This window comes from Orbicella franksi, chromosome 12 (genome assembly GCF_964199315.1).
Source record: "Orbicella franksi chromosome 12, jaOrbFran1.1, whole genome shotgun sequence".
NCBI lineage: Eukaryota > Metazoa > Cnidaria > Anthozoa > Scleractinia > Merulinidae > Orbicella > Orbicella franksi.
In genome coordinates this window covers 9126089-9145328 of record NC_138156.1, presented here as the reverse complement: position 1 = coordinate 9145328, position 19240 = coordinate 9126089, and the positions used below count along the sequence as shown (strand labels likewise).

Genomic DNA, 19240 nt, shown 5'->3' with positions numbered 1-19240 from the left:
TTAGCCTCATCAAAGCGGTGATGAAAGAGATAGTTTGTTTTGGACCATTCTATACAAACTGTGGGCGTTTCGAGCCTTGTACATGTTCACCCAACGTTCTTTTGGCTCAAAGTTAATTATAACTTACAAGAACTTAATATTTTTTTGTCATTTTTGAATGTCCGGATATGATATGTAGAGCATGAATTACAAATGGGAAATTCACAATATTGTCGTTAAATTCTGCTTTATTTCTAGCTTTGTTGTTTTGGCAACAACTTCGAAAATGGTGATGCAAAGCTGAACGCCCACATATCTCGTGTACTAGCTGACGCAACTCCTAAAATATTTTAAGCACATTGCTTTCTCCCAGTTTACCTAATAATTGCTATCATCTGTACTTTATGTTTTCCTCGAACAAACAAACAGAAGATATGTCATGAAAACACTCAAAACACAACGATTCGGTGATAAATGTTGAGTGTATTATGCCATCGTTTCCGAAAAAGCTTCGTTTTCAAAATGTTTTCGGTCCACGCGAAAACGAAGTTCCTGCGTTTTCAAATTCCTCCGGTTTGAAGAGCCTTTTCGAAAGGCTCCATTTTCGTGACGTATTAATGTGGACGGTAGGCCTAACCGTAGAATTAAACCTCTGTTTTCAGACGGGGCCTTACTCTTAACCCCCCGCCAAACGATCGCAACATTTCAACACAACATAGCGATCGTTTGGCCGGGGCTTCAGTCTTCCTTCCCGTTGCATCGGTACTTTTTTTTCAGTTCTACTTCAAGTGAACCGGGAAAAAAAATGACAGGACCTAGTTTAATTCGTGATGTTAAAATAAATTATTACAAAATGCAACATGAGTAGTATTAGTAAAAATTAAAGGCTCTTGTGAGTAGAAAAACACTCGACCATTTCTATATGTTCAAATAAAAATATTGAAATGAAAAGCCATATTCGCAGCTGTTCCTTTTACGCATTATCAACCCGGTAGTAAAAGAACAGCCACGTCTACGTAACCACACAGGAAAAACTGACGACTTTGCTAAATTGTTAGGAAAAGGAGCCTGGGGAAGCTGGGTCGTCGATCTCATTTCCTGTTGCAGCGGTATTTTTTCAGTAGTATTTTACGTGAACCGGAGAAAATGACATAACTTACATGTCATTAAATCAAAATTACTTATTGCAAAATGCAAAATGGGATAGTATTACTTAATAAATTAAGGCTTGGTCGAGTAGAATGTGTTCGAGTATTTCTATCAAGGCTATTTATCTAAAATTCGTTTTGATATTAGTTGCTCGAACGGGTAAAAATAAATTCGAGCCTTGCTCTCTGACCTCTTCAAAATGTCCCTATATGTGGGAGTTCCCCTGGGGTCTTGGAAGTTCACCCCACTTCCGTAAGGCTATAACCCCCTCATTTCTAGGATCCGATTTTCAAAGCTTATCTTTTAATTACGAGTCCATGAGAGAATTCGAAAAAGTTTTGTTATAGCAATAATCATTTATGAGAACATACGAGATGGTTGTAAGTGTGTTAGAAGTGGTGGAGTCATGGGTTCCCGCAGTACCATAACTGAACTCTCGAAGTTTTGTCCGCACGCGAATCAATCATGAAAGAAAACGCCACAAAATTCGTGATCAGTCGCCCATCCTTGTTAGTAAAGGCATAAAGTTTCGGCTAAAACTATAAGTTCGGAGTGCAGAAATAAATTCGAGCCGCTCTCTGACCTCTTCAAAACGTCCCTCTATCGTTACGACCCCGTAACTTTAGTGTGGGAATTCCCCTGGGGTCTTCGAAGTTCACCCCAGTTCCATAAGGCTATTGCTCCCTCATTTCGAGGATCCGGTTTTCAAACCGTATGATTCAATTAAGAGTCCATGGGAGAAAAAGCTTTGTTGTAGCAATAACCGTTTGTGAGAACTTCCGAGAAGGTTGTGAGTGTGTTACGAGTGGTAGAATCATGGGCTCAGACAAACAACTCATTTTCACCCGTAGACGTATCATGTAAGAAGGCGCCGCAACATTCAGTCGCCCATCCTTGTTGGTAAAGTCATAAAATTTCGGCTACAAATATAAGCTCGGAGTGCAATATGATGTCTAAAGAATTTACAGATTTTGTTCTATTATCAGCAAATGATATTTCCCTGCATTTACATTGCAAGTTATTTTTGTCGGAAAGAAGCTTGAACGCGATAAAACACGAATTTTCGCTAAGGAGGAACACGAAGGAGTTAAATACGCGGGGCGACAGGGAAGCTAGAGGTTATAACGAACAACTAATCCTTTATTTACTCTAGTATTATTAACACCATTACTCGTAGCCGAAAAATTGACAGTGAAACAAATCCTTCGTCGAGAATGGTAGATATGGAAATATGAAACTCGATGTTTATTTGTAACAGGAAGACTAATACTTGAAATTCTCTAATTCAAGAACAGGATGTTGAAAGGAACAGCCATTATGCATTATTGAATCGCCTTGACCTTCTAAGCGAAAAGTTAAACGTTTCGTCGTTGTTGCAACTGTAGTGTACTTGAAACGAGTTTTTTGTCTTTGATAAACAGTAAGCTGAGTCATAGCTTTATCACAACACGATATCGCGGCGCCCTGAAATTTCAAGAATCTAAAATTAAAAAGTGAATCGAATGTTCTTTTGTTTGTGAGACCATGAGATAAGTGATTTATTTATTCCCGCCAATCTGGTGACGTCACGATGTAATTTTCCCGAATACCTCACGAAAATCAGCCGTGTTTTTTGTGATTACTTTCTTGGTGATGTCAAAAGACAAGAATGTACAAATATTTTTCTTTTTAGACTAGTGATCCTGTTTGCTTGTTATGTTTTAAAATCAAAAATTTTAAAAGATCATTGCAATTTTTCAACAGCTCCTTGTTAGCTCTCTCGAATATTCATCAGTTTGTTTACATTCTGATTAGCGAGGCGCGAGGCACCAAGCGTGATAAGAATTGCATTTCTCCGATTAAATTGCTGGTCTGTTAGTGACGAATGCAAAAAATCTATTGTTATTATTATAAAAACTGCGTTATTAATGTAATCAACTTGGAAATCGGATGACGTAAATGTTAATTGTACTGACCTTAGGCACGAAACACCCAGCTGAGTCCATATTTCCGCTTTTTCACTTCTGATTGGCTAGCGGCGAGGAAAAAACGCGCGATTGGGCGAAAGCACTCTGAAGCCTTGAATATAAATTCACTCAAATTTGCATATTTAGGCTATAAAGAAGTGTGCTGAGTTATACACCGTATCGCTTAGCAGCGGTAAACAATAAGTCAGGTTCATGCAAATTTGCTTTCTCCTACGCAAAACATTACGTCTGTTCTTCTTTGGTCATGTGCGAGGTCTTATTCATGCGTGAAAGTTATGGCGGTCGGTTGGAGCTAACGCAAATGAAGATCCCTAAAGAAGTAGCTTACTCTTTGGACATGAACGAGTATGAAATTGGAGTTGACAATTTTCACGGTGACAAAGATGTAACTGGAGAGGATTGTGATGAATTTGAGAGGGATTTTTGTAATGGAATAGACGAAAACGGAGAAATTTTGGCTGACGACAATGACGAGGCTGAAGACGATGTTTATCGGCAGTTGGCCCAGAAAGACAAGGATCTTCTCTTAGCTGCAGAGCTGGGAAAAGCTCTTTTAGAGAAGAACGAAGAACTCAGTCAGAAGTATGAATTATTACAAGAAGAGTATTCCCAAGTTGTCGAAGTAAGCCGTTTGAATATATCGTAGGTCTTTTAGTGTTGTTTGCGCGAGTCAGTTTGCTTTGTCATGAAACAGGTTGTCAGTAGGTTTACTTACAGTAGAATAAATTTTATCACCAGAAAGTTCTAACAGCAAATTTTATCATTCGTTTAGGAACTGGAACAGGATAAATATGAGCTCAAATTAAAAGTGGAACGCTTGGAAGACGCGAACGACTCTCGGGTACACGAACTGCAGGCTGATTTGATAGCACTTCGTAATGAATTAAAAACATTACAGTCCAACTCGATAAACGACAAACAAAGCAAAAGGGAAACGTTTGCCGGATTGACGGAAGAGAACGAGCAACTTCATTCAGATCTTCAAAAGGTGAGTTTTTCAAGTGATAAACAGGTAAAAAGTTTTGAATTTGGGCGGAGGTGGCTTCCAAACTTCCACTCCGAAGTCAAGACACTTCAGAGCAGGAACACATCCAAGTTTAGAATCGTAGTAATGTTTAAACGCAGTTTGTTCAGTTCTCGAGGATACAAATACACAAGGAAATGTTGCGGGTTTTTCACCGGAAATTTTATGTGTAAATATATGGCGATGACGAGTTTTCGTCGGATTAGATTTTACTTACGAAATTCGATCCTTCTCGAGTCTATCGTAATTCGAGAAGCAGGAAGCTTGTAGCGCGCGTTGAAGTCGATTTTCGATGGAGAACTACTTCTGCCGCCTCATAGTAAGACATTATTTTAACTCATTGTCGTCCGCTAAAATGGAATCTTTGCCTGTTTTAGCTATAGTTCTCTTAGTGACTGCTTTTTTATGGATCTGTTGCATAAGAATCGCAGGAGATTTTCATTGTGGTCGAAATTGCAAATTGACTCGTGTCAATAAATCCTATTTTCACCTTGAAAGAATCGCTTATACCTGAAATTTAAGTACATCTGTCTGAAACGGAGTGAAATCGCTTTCTGACTGCTGATTCACCGTCGCACAAGTGATTTAGATGACGAAAGGTGTATTTAGAAACTGGTCTATCCTTATCTCTAGATGTAATATGATTTTAGCCGCTTCTAGTTCTGATATGAATGCTTCTAAGCTCACGCACCAGCTCATGCAAGCGATAGAACGTTCGGGAAAAGCTGGGAAAAGAAGTTACTTGAATGTTAGGAAACGAGAAGAGGGTTCTAAAACGTAGGATTGTCGTTTTAGTGGGTTAGTTAAGCTTATATTGCTGTCAAAGTCAATTCACTGAAACCAGCAACTTGCTGATTTCAATCTGTCGTGTACATTTCTTCGAAGGGACAATTATTGTGCATGTCACCTTTTAATTGTGCGTTGTAACTGTTCATGTAACAAGAGGGCATCTTAGAAAATCTCTTTCACTGTCGGTAAATCGATAGGGACTATGTCATTTATTGGCTTTCCGACTACATGAGTGTAAACCAAAAACATATCTTTTGTATCAGGCTTTATTTAGGTACTACTGATCTTGCATTGATATATTCTTAAATTTTTGTTGAGAAAAACCTCCATATTGGCTTTAGAACAGGCACCAGAGCCAATACAGAAGTATTACGATATTGAGCGGGTTTCAGAAGCAACACCTTATATTTTTTTGACTGAGATAGTTTTCTTGTATGAATTTGACAACAAAGAAAGGCCGTGAAACATTGTGAGTGGCTTCATTCAACAAAAGATTTGTACACTGCTGCGAGATTTTTGTAAACCATGTGCCTGAAGCTAGTTCTTTTGTTTATTATTCTGTGAAAAGAGGCCTTCAAATGGGTGCAATGCATGGCCAACCTTATGATCAATATGTTGAAAAAAGTTCTGTATATCCTTTTCAGATTTTGTATAAGTAATGCGAAGAATTGACTTTTCTTGTAGTTAAGACTGGGATTGCAAGGAAATACTTTAAAGGGATAAAAACACAGTTTTAATGGAAGGGCTACGTGATGACAATAAATTGCGATTGTTTTTTGAAATTACTAGCGTCCATCTAAGAAATAATTCCTCCATGGGGTGCCTTCATTTATTGTATTTGTTAGGTAAATAAGTCACGCAACATTAGTTTTGAAAATAGAGCTGAAATTCTTGGTGAAATGATGGAAACTAGAACTTTCTAAGTACGGCATGATTTTTATTTCCACGAGAAATGATATAATTCGAATGAATTTGTTTCTGGATTGTATGTCAAAGGTTGTAAATCAAAGATTAAACAGAATTTAAATATATCTAAAAGAGTGAATAGATTGAGACAGTCATTTCTGTTTTTGCTGAGTTCCACACTGCCAGGCAGCTTATGTCACTGAGATTATTTGCAAGTTTCTGCCTTCAAGCTGACTCCTTAACAGGCTGAAAATTGCATTCCTGAGTTGTGTGGGTTTACATTTTATGTTTTGTTTCCAAATATAAATCTCTTACATTTTTATCACAGCACATCTACTTTGTGGTTTTGAGTTGTTATAATTATTTAAGAAAAACATATGGAGACAACTATTTTAATGCAAAATTCGAACAACATTCCATTGTGCATGCTACAATCAACCAATGTTCAGTTGTACATATTTCTGATAAAAATGGTTACATTATGTATTAGGGTCAGACTCATAACTACTGTACACGTTTTTGTTAAAACTTTGTATTAGGCACTTGTTGATGAAGTTGGAGGGCTGGATCTTTACCTCAAGGTTCTGACAATGTAACATTGTGCACAGCAGGATAAATTTGCTTTAATAACAAGCTAAAAAATTCTTAATCTCATGGCAGAAGTTAACAGCAGCTCTTGGCTATTTCAACAGTGTAAACAAAGCTGATCGCTGGCTAAAATTTAATCCTAAAACAAAGATTAGAGGTACATGTAATTTGGATGGTGTAGATTAAAGGGCTGATGAAAATCTCGCTGGACTAGATTTGTTCAGTTATAAACCAGCATACTAAATATTTCTAGATTCATTCAAGCCTTTATACTTTCAGTAGCACTGTGCAACTGTACACATCAAATGAATGGCCTGGTTGAATTCCCCTACAAAATAATTCTCTTTTTTCACTAGACGTACAAAGACACTAGACAGACAGAGACACTGTGAGGGTAGTCTTTCAACCACCCTCCTATGAATTATAATTAATATTACTTTAACTCTTGAATGCTTCAAAATCAATGCACAAATGTTTCAAGGTTCATTGCAGGTGGTCTAAGCCCACGTGTCAGACTGTTTAGCAGCTCCTCAAAATCCTTTCCAGCTGTCACCAGAGTAAAGAAGAAAAGGATTTTAAATTTCTTTGTTCATCATAGTTAACTTAACCTAAGTAGTGCTGCAATTAATGCACCAGTCTAGCTTTGTGTATTATATTCTGTGGATAATAGAACAGACTTGGTGATTTAAGCGCAACAACATGAATATAAATTGTCACTGTGGGATTCAGTTTTGGCACAGTATGTGAAGTTATTCAATTAATAATTACAATAAAATTATTGCTCCTTGTTTACTGAAAATCTCACTGACCTGGGGTGGGTAGTGGCTTTCAGTAGATACAGGGCTGTACTTTAGAAGTGCCCGGGCTCCATAGGCAAATAACTTTTGCCTTTAGGTGACTGGAAAAACTTACTTTCCCCACATAATCTTATAATTATGTGCTGGGCACCCAGGGTTTCATGGTTAGGAACCTTTGGGCCCCTCGTAAATTTGCAATACAAAAAATACTTCTACAAAATCCGTTCACACTGAAGATCATTAACTGCATGACACATTTCTAGACAATGCCTACAATTAATAGACAAGTCTTACCACACTCTCTGTATCTAAAAAAAAAAAATGCAATTTACACATTTAGGGAAATGATGTCCATACTTAAGCTAGCATGGTGACGCACAAGGTTTTCCAGTAGAGTTTTAGTCAGAAGTTAATAATAACAAAATATTAATTTTATTTATACAGTAAGTCTTTCATTGCCAAGAATCAATGGTAAAATAAAGCAGGTGGCAAGAAAAAAGTTTCCATAATTATTATTAGGGAGCTCTGGGGGATGAATTACACTTGAGTACAGTCGAACCTCTCTCCGGTTATGTTTTAATTACAGTTGAGCGTATGGATAGAAATATTTCCAAGATGAAAAAACTCTGGCAGTTGTAAAGAGGTGTCTTATAGTGGAGGTTCAACTATATTTTAAGCAACACCTAAAAATTATGAGCCATTGGTTATCCTGTAGATTTATTCTCATAAACTGTCTGAATTTATTAGGCATTTAATTGATTACTGTGTTTAATATACAAACTTGTAATTAACTGATCAAAGGAAGATGGGAATTTCGAATTTTTGTTCTCACCACCAAAACTACTAAAGCCTTAAACATTCGCCATAAGAATATTTTTTTGATAATAACAGGCTTCTCGAACATGTTAACTGAAAAACACAAAATGGAAAAATTCTTGTTGAACTAATACATTTTGTGAAAAATGCAGTTAATACTCATTTAGGAGCCAAGTGTTTATTCATTCACTCAATGTGTAAGAAACAAAAAGGGAATTTTTGCCTAAGGTATTCATGTTGGTAATAAAGTAAAAGTTTCCACACTCGTATCTTTCTCAAGTCTAGTGCAAGTTTTCTTGAACAAGACAAATTTTTAGTTCCAATGGTAATTTATCACTTAGTGGTTTTGAACCTTACTCATATTTTGGTAATGTTACTATATTGAGGGTATCACCTTTTCCAACCGCATTAACCTCAAGTTTCTAAATTTACCACTAGTTTTAAGATGGTATACAGAAAAAGCTTTTTCTTTGTCAAAGAAAACAAAATATTTGAGTCAAACAGTTTCCCTACATGTATTTTCATTATCAGTGACTTAACTGGTATAAACAACAGAAAAATTAATATTTTCCAGTTGTTTTATGTTACCACTTGATTTTTGTGGTTTCAGTTTTGTCTTCAGATTTGCACAATTGCTGGTGGTTTGAAGTTATTGCCAGATAGGTGAATAATAATTATTAGGTAGTCCAATAAGATTTCTAGTTTTCCGAATACAGCTTAGTTATATAATATTTTACATGGACTGTGTTTATATATCTTCCAAAATTGCGAAATCCGCAGTGGGAAATTTTCCTCTTTTTTGATGATTGGTTTGTTTAGCTATCATTTGCTAAATTAACTGTCAATTACATACATCTTTCTTTCTGACATTTGAGTGTACAACGTAGGAGGCAGGAGTTTCAAATTACCAGCATTTTAATATGACAGTCACATTACTATTGTTTAGTGTCCTATCTTGATGGACAAAAATGTTGAGCAACAAATTTATTAAAGGTTTTCAACTTATGACATTTTTCCACTGATTAAGAATGACATTACCCTTCCTCTTCCTGACTTTTCTAGGAAGATCGAAGGGACCTCGGCTCACAGGGTAGAATGACATCCAAGAAACCTGCATGTATTATTCATAGGTAGTGACAGAGCAGGAGTTATTTCCATTTCATTTTGTGTCAAATACGTGACTGTTCAGAAAATTTTGACAGACAAAAGTGAAATTTCTCAATTGATTTGAATTTTTCATTTGATTAAAAATGAGGGGAGTTACTTTTTGAAGTACACAGAGCAGGATATTCCTAAGCAGTTAAAACTCTCAAAAGTGTAGTTGTCACCTAACCAGCTATTCTTATGTGCAGTCTTGTGGATGAAGCAGCCTGTCAAGAAATTATTAGGCCTGTTTTTTTTTCATCCGAATTTGCTTGTGTCTGTAACTGAAGCAATTCCTCACCTTATTGATGGGCATCCTTAAGCTCAGTAAATGTAGTGTCCCCACTGTCAATTCTTGAATGATGAAATATCTTTACTGATGATTCAAAGTTCTGAACTGATGATAAATTCTCAAATGCTTGCAACTGTTGTGCAAGTACTAAACCAGGGCTGTCACTAATTCTTGAAGTCGGTGAAGATCCTAACGAAGAAGCTGGTGATAGCATTTGTCAAACACTCTGCAATACTTTAATCTAATATTTTTGCTATACTAACTCCTGCAAGGGTTGCCACAGTACAATTGAAAGATGCTTTCTTAACCGCCAAAAATTTAGATGGGAGGAGCCCCAAAGGTATAACTATTTCTTCTAGGGATTTTATTTGAGAGACATCCCCCTTGAAATTAAATCTAGAAAACATAACATCATTTTAATGCATTCTGGAAGACTTATAGATGCATTGACATCAAAATCAGCTTCTTGTTTCAACACCATGTTGATTGTCAGAATTTTCCTTAATTTTCTTATTTGTCACTGTTTGTGTGGAATTTTGTGCTTGTGCACCTGCCTTCCTCAGGTATTCTTCCATTGCCATTGAAAACCAGACCTAAATTAGCTTCTTTCTTTTGAAAAAGAAAAACAACAACAAAGAAAGGAACAAACAAACAAACAAATCATTGAATCATAATATCATCTTGGGAGGCAGCACGGGCGAGTGGTTAGGGCACCGGACTTGAAATCTGGAGGTTGTGGGTTCAAGTCCTGCTCTGACCACAAAGCTGGATTTGTTTCTCGGTAAACCCTAGTTCAACTCCTCAGTCATGCTTGTAAGTAACCAGGTGGTCTGCCTGCCACCAGTTGGGATATTGTGGCCTTATGTTTGAAATATTTGTTTCTTTCAGTTAAAGTGGCATGCCTTTGAACTAGCTAGGTGTAGCTAAGCACATTGTCTACTATAAACAACAACATTTGAACACTTTTTTTGAACATCGCAGGATTGTTGTGTAACCAAGGTTCTTGTGGTTGGTATTTTTAGGTGAAGACAGAGAATGATCAGCTCAGAGGAGATCTTGGTCTTCTCAGGAAACAACTTAGCAGAAAAATTAGCTTGGATGATGATCGGTTACAACAGATGGAAATTGATGAGCTCTGGGAAAAGGTAATAAACTATTAACAACCTTTTTGTCATTCATGCTCCTTTTTGAAAGTATTTATATGCCAGAAAAAATATATCCCTTGTGTGCTGGCTTGTTGAAGTACTAAACCAGTACTATCTAAAGTACAAAAATGATGGGAGCGACTCATGATTAGTTTCGGTTTTACTTCTGAATGGATGACAAACTGGCACAAGTTTTTAAGCCAATTGTGTAGCATAGTGATGCAAAACCAATTACTTTTCGACACTCAAATGAAAACTGCTCTGCTATAATAATGTTGTTGTCATTGGATTTGCTAACACAATAGTAGGCAATATCCATGCTCCCCACTTATAGAATTTTTTTGCTTTAAATTATCTCCACCCCTCTTGAAATAAGTTTCTAATTTAGCGGCATCTGATATAATCTGAAGCCTTTTCACTCCATTTCGGAGCATAGGCCACTGATGAATCGCTTCCAATCCCCTCTGTCACTGGCCAAGTATTCCATCTTGGTTATTTTAGCCACATACTTTTGTTAAAAGCCTTGACCATAGATACATTTCTTTTACAGTAAAACCCACATAAAAGAACACATGTTTTGGGGGTTCAGGCTGATTTTGTTCTTATATATCAGGTGTTTTCTGCAAAATCAGTTCTTAAGGTGTTCTTAAAATTGTTTCTAAAAATTAAAAACTGCATACAGATGAAATCAATGTGCAAGCACAACATTTTAATTAATTTATGTATAGCACATATATTGATCTACTCAGTACTGTACTTAGTTCTGTACCCTAGTAGGTTATTCTAATCTAACCGGCAGCCGATTTTTTTATATAAGAACAATTTTCATCTTTCAGGCTGAATGTGTTCTTATGTATAAGGTACTTTTTTGACCAAATTTCAGCCTGAGTGTTCTTACTCCACTTGTTCTTTTATGCAGGTTTTTACTTTGTTTTAATTTCCAGTTTCTGGAATCACATAGTGATCTTTGTTGCATGATCAGTTTGCAAGTAACTTAGATTGTTGTCCTTTTGTCATTAGCTCACCAGGCTAGAAGAGGAGAAATTGAGCCTGAATAAAACCATCTCTGAACTTGCAACCAGCAAGGAAACTCTGTCTAAAGAAGTAGAAGAACTCTTAGCAAAGAATCAGTCATTAGAGAAAAAACTGACTTCAAGCAAGGGGCAGGTATGAATAAAAATCTTGTTAAAGGAGCTAGGTCTAGGTTTCGCATCTCAAAAAGTTTAGCCATTTTTTTTTCAAGTTTGTCATTTGTAATCCATGTCAGTGTTCTCCATCCTTCACCATCCCTGTTCCCTTATGGTTTATTGTTATCTCTTTGGTGTTTTGCCATCTTAGTAAACTACTATTTTCAGGTTTCCTTCAGTATAAAGAGGATCTCTTTTACATGGTCACAATAATTGAAAATGTGTTGATTGAGCTCCTTCAAGCTAAATTGTGTCTGTTGTTCTTGTCTGAAGATTTGAAAAATTGACATTCCCAACTGACTTTCGTGTATTTCTTTAAAGTGTTAGATATATGAGGGTTTGGTATCTCACCAAGATTATGTCCCATGCTGATAATTTTCCTTATTCCCATACTTGAGTATCAACTGATCAGCGTAGCGAAGGTTTGACTTTGTTGTAAAACATTTTGTTTTTCTTTCACTCTTTTCAGCTTGCTCATTGTGAAGAGGAACTCAATGAGTCCAAAGATCTCAATGCATTTCTCCAGGATCAGATTGACGAAATCAAGATGCAGGTAATTCATATTAATTCTTGTGCTGACTGATTTGAGGGAGAGAAGAAGGGGGCAGTACTAATCAATAGGTAGTGTCCATCTTATAACTAAACGAGGTGTCTCTATTTTAATGACTGTCTTAGTTATTGTAAACGGACAGACAAGGCACAAACCAAAGCCCTAACAGTATATATTTTTAGAACAAACTAATATAATTTTCCACTCCTATACCCCTATTACCCCTAAAGTGGTCCTTGGTGGCACTTGTGTCAGACCAAAATGGCTTATATTAATTCGGTTTTTACGCACGTTTGCAAGCAATTTCTATTTTCAAGGGTATACCCTGCCATTTTCAGCTGTCGTGTTTCTTTTGTTTGTTTTTGCCTCCCACTCAACCAGCATAGAATGTCGCTTTTAAAGGACAAAGTTTAGCCTTCTAGTCTAGGAGAGGTGGGACTATGGGGGACGAAGGGCTGTAAAAAGAGATAAGTAGTTTCTGTTTGTTCTGCTGGGTCCTTAGTATGTAAAATAGTTTTAACAACATCCTTTAGTGAAGTGAAGGGTTTGAAGTACTGTAAACTTCCGTTTACGTCAAATCAGGTCAAAAGTTCACACAAAAAAGACAAATTAGATGCACTCAAGCGATATATCGCTTTGTTTTTTCGTCTGCATCTAGATATCTATTATTTCCTTTGTTTTACAAAGAGGAAATGGTAGGCGTCCGCACGCACGTTATGTTTTTTTTTGTTGGTTGTTTACAAAGCCTACAAACGCAGTAGGATTTACGCCTACTACGAAGAGGGCGGAAATCCGACAGGTGGAAATCCATCTACGTTTACAGACTGCCAATTAGTCTGGCGTTGATGATTTCAAGTTTGCGACATAATGGCATGATATTTAAAACATTTACTACAATTTTTAATACAAAGTTGGTCAGAATTGAAAACGAACACGCAATGTGGCTAATGTGCAAAAACTAGCAGGAACCTTTATAAAAGTTTCTACCAAGAAGAACTACTAATGTTTTAGTAAAAGTTCATCGTATGTCTGGTTCGGGCACTCTAAGCTACTTTGGTCAACAATAGCAGTTACTATTAGTTGAAACTTAGCTTTCCCAGTGTCCATTATTCATATTTTGAGAAGTACGATTTAAGAAACATCGAAAATTTGAAACCCTTGGCCTTGACAAATGCGGGAGTGCACAGTACTCGTAAGCTTGTAGTTCTTCTTGGCGTCACAATGTGGCACCTGCTTCTGTTTGGGGGCTTGGGGCATCGATTTTCGTTCAGGGGCGGAATAGGGCGTGGAAAGCCCGAGGGGAACTGTCATATAAATAGGACGGGGATGCTCGTGGTAACTTTTAGGGGTAGAAAAAGTGGTTTTGGTAGCTCCTGTTGTTGTTCCGCCTCAAGAAATCCACAGCGGTAGCTTTCGCGGTATCTTTAAGGGTAATGAGCCGAAACAAATTTGACAGAAGATTATGTGTTGTTTGGAATTGGTACATCTTAGAGGTGAAAACATTTCAAACCACGCCCACAAAACAGGATCTTGGTACTTCTTAGGGGTTTTTTTCAAAATACCCGACGAGCACCCCCGTCCTTTTTATATGGGAGTTCCCCTCGGGGAAGGAAAGAAGAATTTTTTGGTCTGAAATAGGGCAAAAGTTTCAGAAAGCTTGTCGTCAGGGAATACCCCTGGGGATACCCCTGGGATACCCCTGGGAACCAAGTTGTTTTAGACATCTCAGCAGCGTTTTCTCATATCTTTTGTTTGCTTGTACCCGTAGGCATCAATGGAACAATTATCTAGGACGTCATTATTTTCCGAGCTGTCCGATCTGTCCGTGACAGGAGTCGATGATGGAGATCAGAGCAAGGACTCGTCACCAAAAATGGTGAGTGAAAGCTCTATGTCTCTTGTCTCAGGCCGTTACTCTTATTGGTCACGCGACACCTGCTATTGCTAGTGGTCACGCAACACCGCCGCGACAGCTTCCCCTGTGTCCCCTATCTCGTAGTTCAAGCCACTTGCGATTTTCAAGTTAGATCTCATTTGAGACAAAACTTCGGAGTTCACGTTTAACAACTTCGTTCTCTTCCCAGATGGGTGTGGGGCTGAGACCAGTTGCCAGTCTCCACGGAAGTCCCAAGCCTTTACAGGCTTCCTCGTCGATGGGCCTGGGTCAGAGCTCTAACAAGCGCCAGAGGCAGTACAGCAGTATCAGCGATGACGAGTCAGACGACAGTGACCTTGAATACGATGAACACGAAATTGTGGTCGGAGGGGTGACGAGAGATAGTGACTTCTACGCGCAGCTTGAAAAAGAGGAGAAGGCGAACGCTCAGGTAGGACGATGAATCATGATCAAAATATCAAGTCTCCCTACTGATTGCCATTCGTTTTTTCAAATATTAGTTCTTAGAGGTTGGTGGTTCGTTGAGATAATGTCGCTTGTCTGCTTTTTCAAGTCAGCATGGAGAATTTATGTGTGGATCGTCGTGTGAGAATAAAGAACGCGAGTTATTTTAGTTTCCAAGTGATTGTGCAGATAGCTTCAATATTAGGCTTTTCTAGGAAGGGAGAGGAGAAAATAGTCCTTTTATTTCTCCCTACTCTCCCTCTTGTCCTTCTTCCTCCTTTTATTCCCCCTCCAGGTTAAAAGCGCACGTAGCGAGCTATTACATTCGGCCTTGTTCAGTCTCCCGTGGTTTATGTTTTGCGCGTAAAGAAAATTAGAATTTTAGTTACGGAAAAGTCTTGCTATTAAGCGGGTCTTGTTGCTTGTAACTGCTTTCGCTCTCGCAAGTTGAACTGTCAGAATAGGAGCATTTTTATTCTTGTTTATAGAGGTATGTTTCCCTCTTTCCTCTACAGCTGAAAAAGGAGATTTGCGAAGCGCACGATGAATTGCGAGCATTATACGAAGAGCTCCGAAGTTCTCACGCGAGCTCGGACTCAGTCGAAATAGATGATTTGGAGCCCAGTTCTGATTTTAAGCCGGGATGCCTCACGACATTTGTGAAGAATTTTAGAGACGTTTTGGAGCAAATGGTCAGAGATAACAGTACGAGAACAACGGTGAGTTGCTGCAGAATGAAGTTGAACATTATCCGTAGTAAAACTGGCTCAAAGTCTTAACTCTTTACCTGATAATAGTGCGCAAATTTAACAAAAAGGTCTACTCTCCTCAAAGTTCTTCTCAATAGCTTTAACTTGAGTGTTCACACGCTTTTATGTAACTATTACCTAATTTTGTTGTTGTAGAATCTAAAACAACAACTATGTAAAGCCCACGAAAGCATCGATAGTCTGGAAGAAAAGCTTGTTGCCGTGAACTCGGAGGCAAAGAAGAGGGCAGACGAAGTCGCTAGTTTAAAAGAGGATTTAAACGAGAGAGACAACGAAATTGAACGCGTAAAAGAACAGAGAAACAAGTTAGCAAAGGGAGAGTGCGAATCACAGCTGGCGTACGATATTATCTACAACGAAGCTGTGCAAGAGAGGCAAAACGCTGTTGAAAGGTAAAGGGCTTGAAAAATGTGTGGAGTCGTTTTAGAGCGGTTTTCCAATTACGGGAAACCAAAACCAAGGTAGACGCGTCTGACCAATCACAGCAAAAGCAAACTACGGAATGAACCAATCAGAACTCGAAGCGAGATCGTGCAGCCGGTGAAAAGCGCGCGAAAACGCTCGTCAGTCGATCATCGTTGATGTTGGCCTGATTCAGAATGACAGTGAAAACAAAAACAAGCAACAACAACAACAAGAAAACCAAGCAGTTGGTTTAAAAACCACATAACCGCTTATACTGGGTTGTATTGTATAATGTGCGAAGGAGTATTGCTGTGTATATATGGGCCTTATTATAAATACACTTCTTCAGTGAAGTTTTTCGCCTTTGTCGCCTGACATTTGCAATGAAAAACGTTCAACTCTTTTATTTATACGTTGTCCTGAAGTTCATGGCCTAGGAGTAATTTTAGTCCGTTGTTGACCTGTTGTACTTTTTAGAAACAACGTGTTATTTTCCCAAAAAAACCGAATGCCGTTTTGCTTTTAGGGAAAAAAGTATAGCAAAAGAATTAAAGCAGTTTAAAGAAGACAGAGATGAACTCGACCATCAACTGAAGGAGGCCATTGAACAGAAGATTAAGCTGTCAAAACAACTAGAAGACTGGCAGGCAAGTTAACGTTTTATACCCTCCGTTCACTGTTCTTTAAGTTTGGTCTTCTTTCGTACGAGTTAGTTAGTTTCTGTGTTGTACTGGCGAGACTGCACCATACTTTCTAGGGCTTAAAAATTGCATGTTTTGGCAACATTTAGGATTTTTAACATCAATGAGATGGTCCTATTAAGGAATGGTTTGTTTTAGTGGCCCAACAACAAGAAAACATTGTTTCCAAAAAATTGTTCCTTGCCGCGTAAACGGGAAAGTATTTGTGAAAAAAGCAAAATGATTGAAACATAGTTTGCTTTTCGAAAAGAAATAGATGTCGCAACAAAAATTGTTGCATGTACGCCCAAACGGTGGAACGTTTCGCGAAACAGTAGCATTTTCCAGCGTTCAGTAAATTGGCAAAAATAAACGGGCGGAGCGCAAAAAGAAGAGAGAGGCTTGGTGAGAAGAGCGCTTCTATTTTTCGTTCTTCACCCTGACTAACTGAACCCCTATAAGAGGCTAGGGAAATGGTGTTTCCGCAATCATTTTACCTCGCTTGCGGTGGCCTCTACAAGTGGTACTTTGTTATAATATTATTGTGACGACTGACTTTCATTAAAAGATTCTGGTAATCTCTGGGGTTCTTTCAAGGTATACTTCGACAAACATTTATATCTCTGTGCAGGCTTTAGTCCAAGAGTGTCAGAACAGGCTCGTGAATACTTTAAGAAGTCGTGCATGGGCCCCTAAAATAACCACATTTATGTTTCTTCCTCTTCAGTTTGATATGGCCTCTTTAATAGACGACCAAGTTCAAAAACAGATGAAAACAGCTGCTAAAGAGCATGATGACAACGCAAGAAGAAGACGGATGTCGGCTTTTGCCCGAACAACTCGTTGGCACTGGAGCGGTGGTAACAACAGACGGCAGAACGTGTTATGATGTAGAAGAAACAGACTACGGAAGAAAGTTCCATGGACTTAACTCGATGTTGGCCATCGTGAAGTGCCGAGTGAAGACTGAACTCCAGGGTTCAATGTCCATCCGACTCCCGTGGGTTTCTACAGCCTCGTTCCCACGGAGACGGCTGCGCGGGGCATGATTATGGCCTGAGCTTTTAGTTTGGACTTGCCTATTATTTTTTTTTATCAAGACATGTCTATCCTTTATTTATAATATCTATTTAATTGAACAGATCAGATCCTGAAATGTTGACACGGATTATTCTGATAGCTGGACATTTTTGCAATATTTTGTTCGTATCTACCACTTGAAGAGCTTTTTAGTTATCCTAACATTTGTTGGCCAGATACGTCTCGGGTTTGAATTTCTCGTGTCGCTTGTCATCTATCGGTCATCTGGAGATTGACTGACGGCTTAACGATCCATTCTTACATTGTGATGTTCGTACACGTCTCATGGGCGCTAAAAGTCGTCAATTTTTTAACTGGAGGTGTAATAATCTATATTAATGGTAATATTAAATGTAATAAGGTCTCGTTTCTTCTGTACGAAGAGGGCAGAAAGTTTATCGCTCGATTCGTTGTCTAACGTTAAAGCACTTGAAGATAAATTAACATTAAATTATGTGACTCCCAAGAAGTTAAATAAGTTTATTCTGCGAATTGCGAACTTTCTAGAGAATATAATTATAAAGTGTTTGGCAGTGTGTGTAGATTTTTCATTAAATGTACATAATTAAGTCTGACGAATACTTGTGTTGCGATATAAATAAGACTGTAAACGAGTTCTTGGGTATTTATTTAATTAAACCGATGCTAAGATGTCGCAGTCTTTCTTTTTTCTTACCGCACTAGTATTTAGGTAAATTTAATGGTTTTCTTTTTATTAAGCTAAGCTTAAAAGTATGGGTAATGGTTAGCTTAACCTTAATCGTAAATTTGATTTAATCTATGTAGATAAGTTAGCGACTCTTGCTTGTTCTCCGCTAGCAGAATCTTTGAACTAAGGTCGTCACTTTATGGTCTGCCAATCTTCTGGAATTAATTAAGGACTTATAATAATTACAACTAATATATGCAACATTTCAAAAACACTGCACACAAAAGTTTAGTCAGTCCATCATACGTCTAGAAAGTGGATATGAAATTGCTGGAAGATTTATGGTTGTGAAAAACTTAGTTTTATCAAAAGAGGTAAAGAAATAAAAGGAGTATTTTGACAGTGAGTGGCTGTTTGTCTTCAATGCTTGCATCCTTAGACGAAAAAAACGAATTTGCGTTGCGGGCAGCGCCTTACTTCTCACCAGAATTTGGCGAAAAGATGAACTTTATTCCTTTGCCTCACGATGGAGTCACTTTGAGATGTTTATCGCGACGTTTCGACTGCTATACTGCTAGTCTTCATCAGGCCATGACAGTTACGTGTCGTTATTTGTAGCACGATGGTTCGCTGCTATTGATGTATTTCGATCCTCATTAATATTCTGACTTTGTGGTGTTGTTCCCTAGTGAGTCCGCATTGTAACTGACCGGCTGTTGTGCTTTTTGATTGTAGGTATCTGTGCTTCAGGAATTTGGAATGGTTTGAATGGTTGGGCACCAGGCCTCGACTTGATAGAGAGGCTTAGGTCAACTCGAAAATGGGCTATTGCCTGATTACCGCTTGACTTTGGACACTCAATTGAAAACCTATCTAAACCGGTCCGAATTTGTATAAATCTACTAATTTAAAAGACCTTTCTCGAAAGCCATTCTCTTATTGGCTACGCTACTCACTGTCTATTCTGCTGTTCTGTGACTTCG

At 38.0% G+C, this 19240-nt stretch overlaps 1 protein-coding gene across 1 annotated transcript; it reads left to right on the top strand.

The window, feature by feature from the left end:
• The first annotated feature begins 3166 nt into the window (after positions 1-3166).
• LOC145462835 (uncharacterized) lies at positions 3167-18663 on the top strand. The gene is made up of 11 exons (XM_081446459.1): positions 3167-3717; positions 3868-4083; positions 10473-10595; positions 11616-11762; positions 12252-12335; positions 14101-14208; positions 14417-14659; positions 15189-15392; positions 15579-15835; positions 16375-16495; positions 17256-18663. The coding sequence occupies exons 1-11, from the start codon at positions 3340-3342 to the stop codon at positions 17415-17417; spliced, it is 2043 nt and encodes a 680-aa protein (XP_081302585.1). The 5' UTR covers positions 3167-3339; the 3' UTR covers positions 17418-18663.
• The last annotated feature ends 577 nt before the right edge of the window (positions 18664-19240 follow it).

What these genes read in the sequence shown, in the direction of transcription:
- LOC145462835 (XM_081446459.1), top strand. Translation starts at nt 3,340, where the DNA reads ATGTGCGAGGTCTTATTCATGCGTGAAAGTTATGGCGGTCGGTTGGAG. An exon ending in TGACTTCAAGCAAGGGGCAG is followed by an intron (nt 11,763 to 12,251) that starts GTATGAATAAAA and finishes CACTCTTTTCAG; the next exon opens with CTTGCTCATTGTGAAGAGGA. An exon ending in ATAACAGTACGAGAACAACG is followed by an intron (nt 15,393 to 15,578) that starts GTGAGTTGCTGC and finishes TTGTTGTTGTAG; the next exon opens with AATCTAAAACAACAACTATG.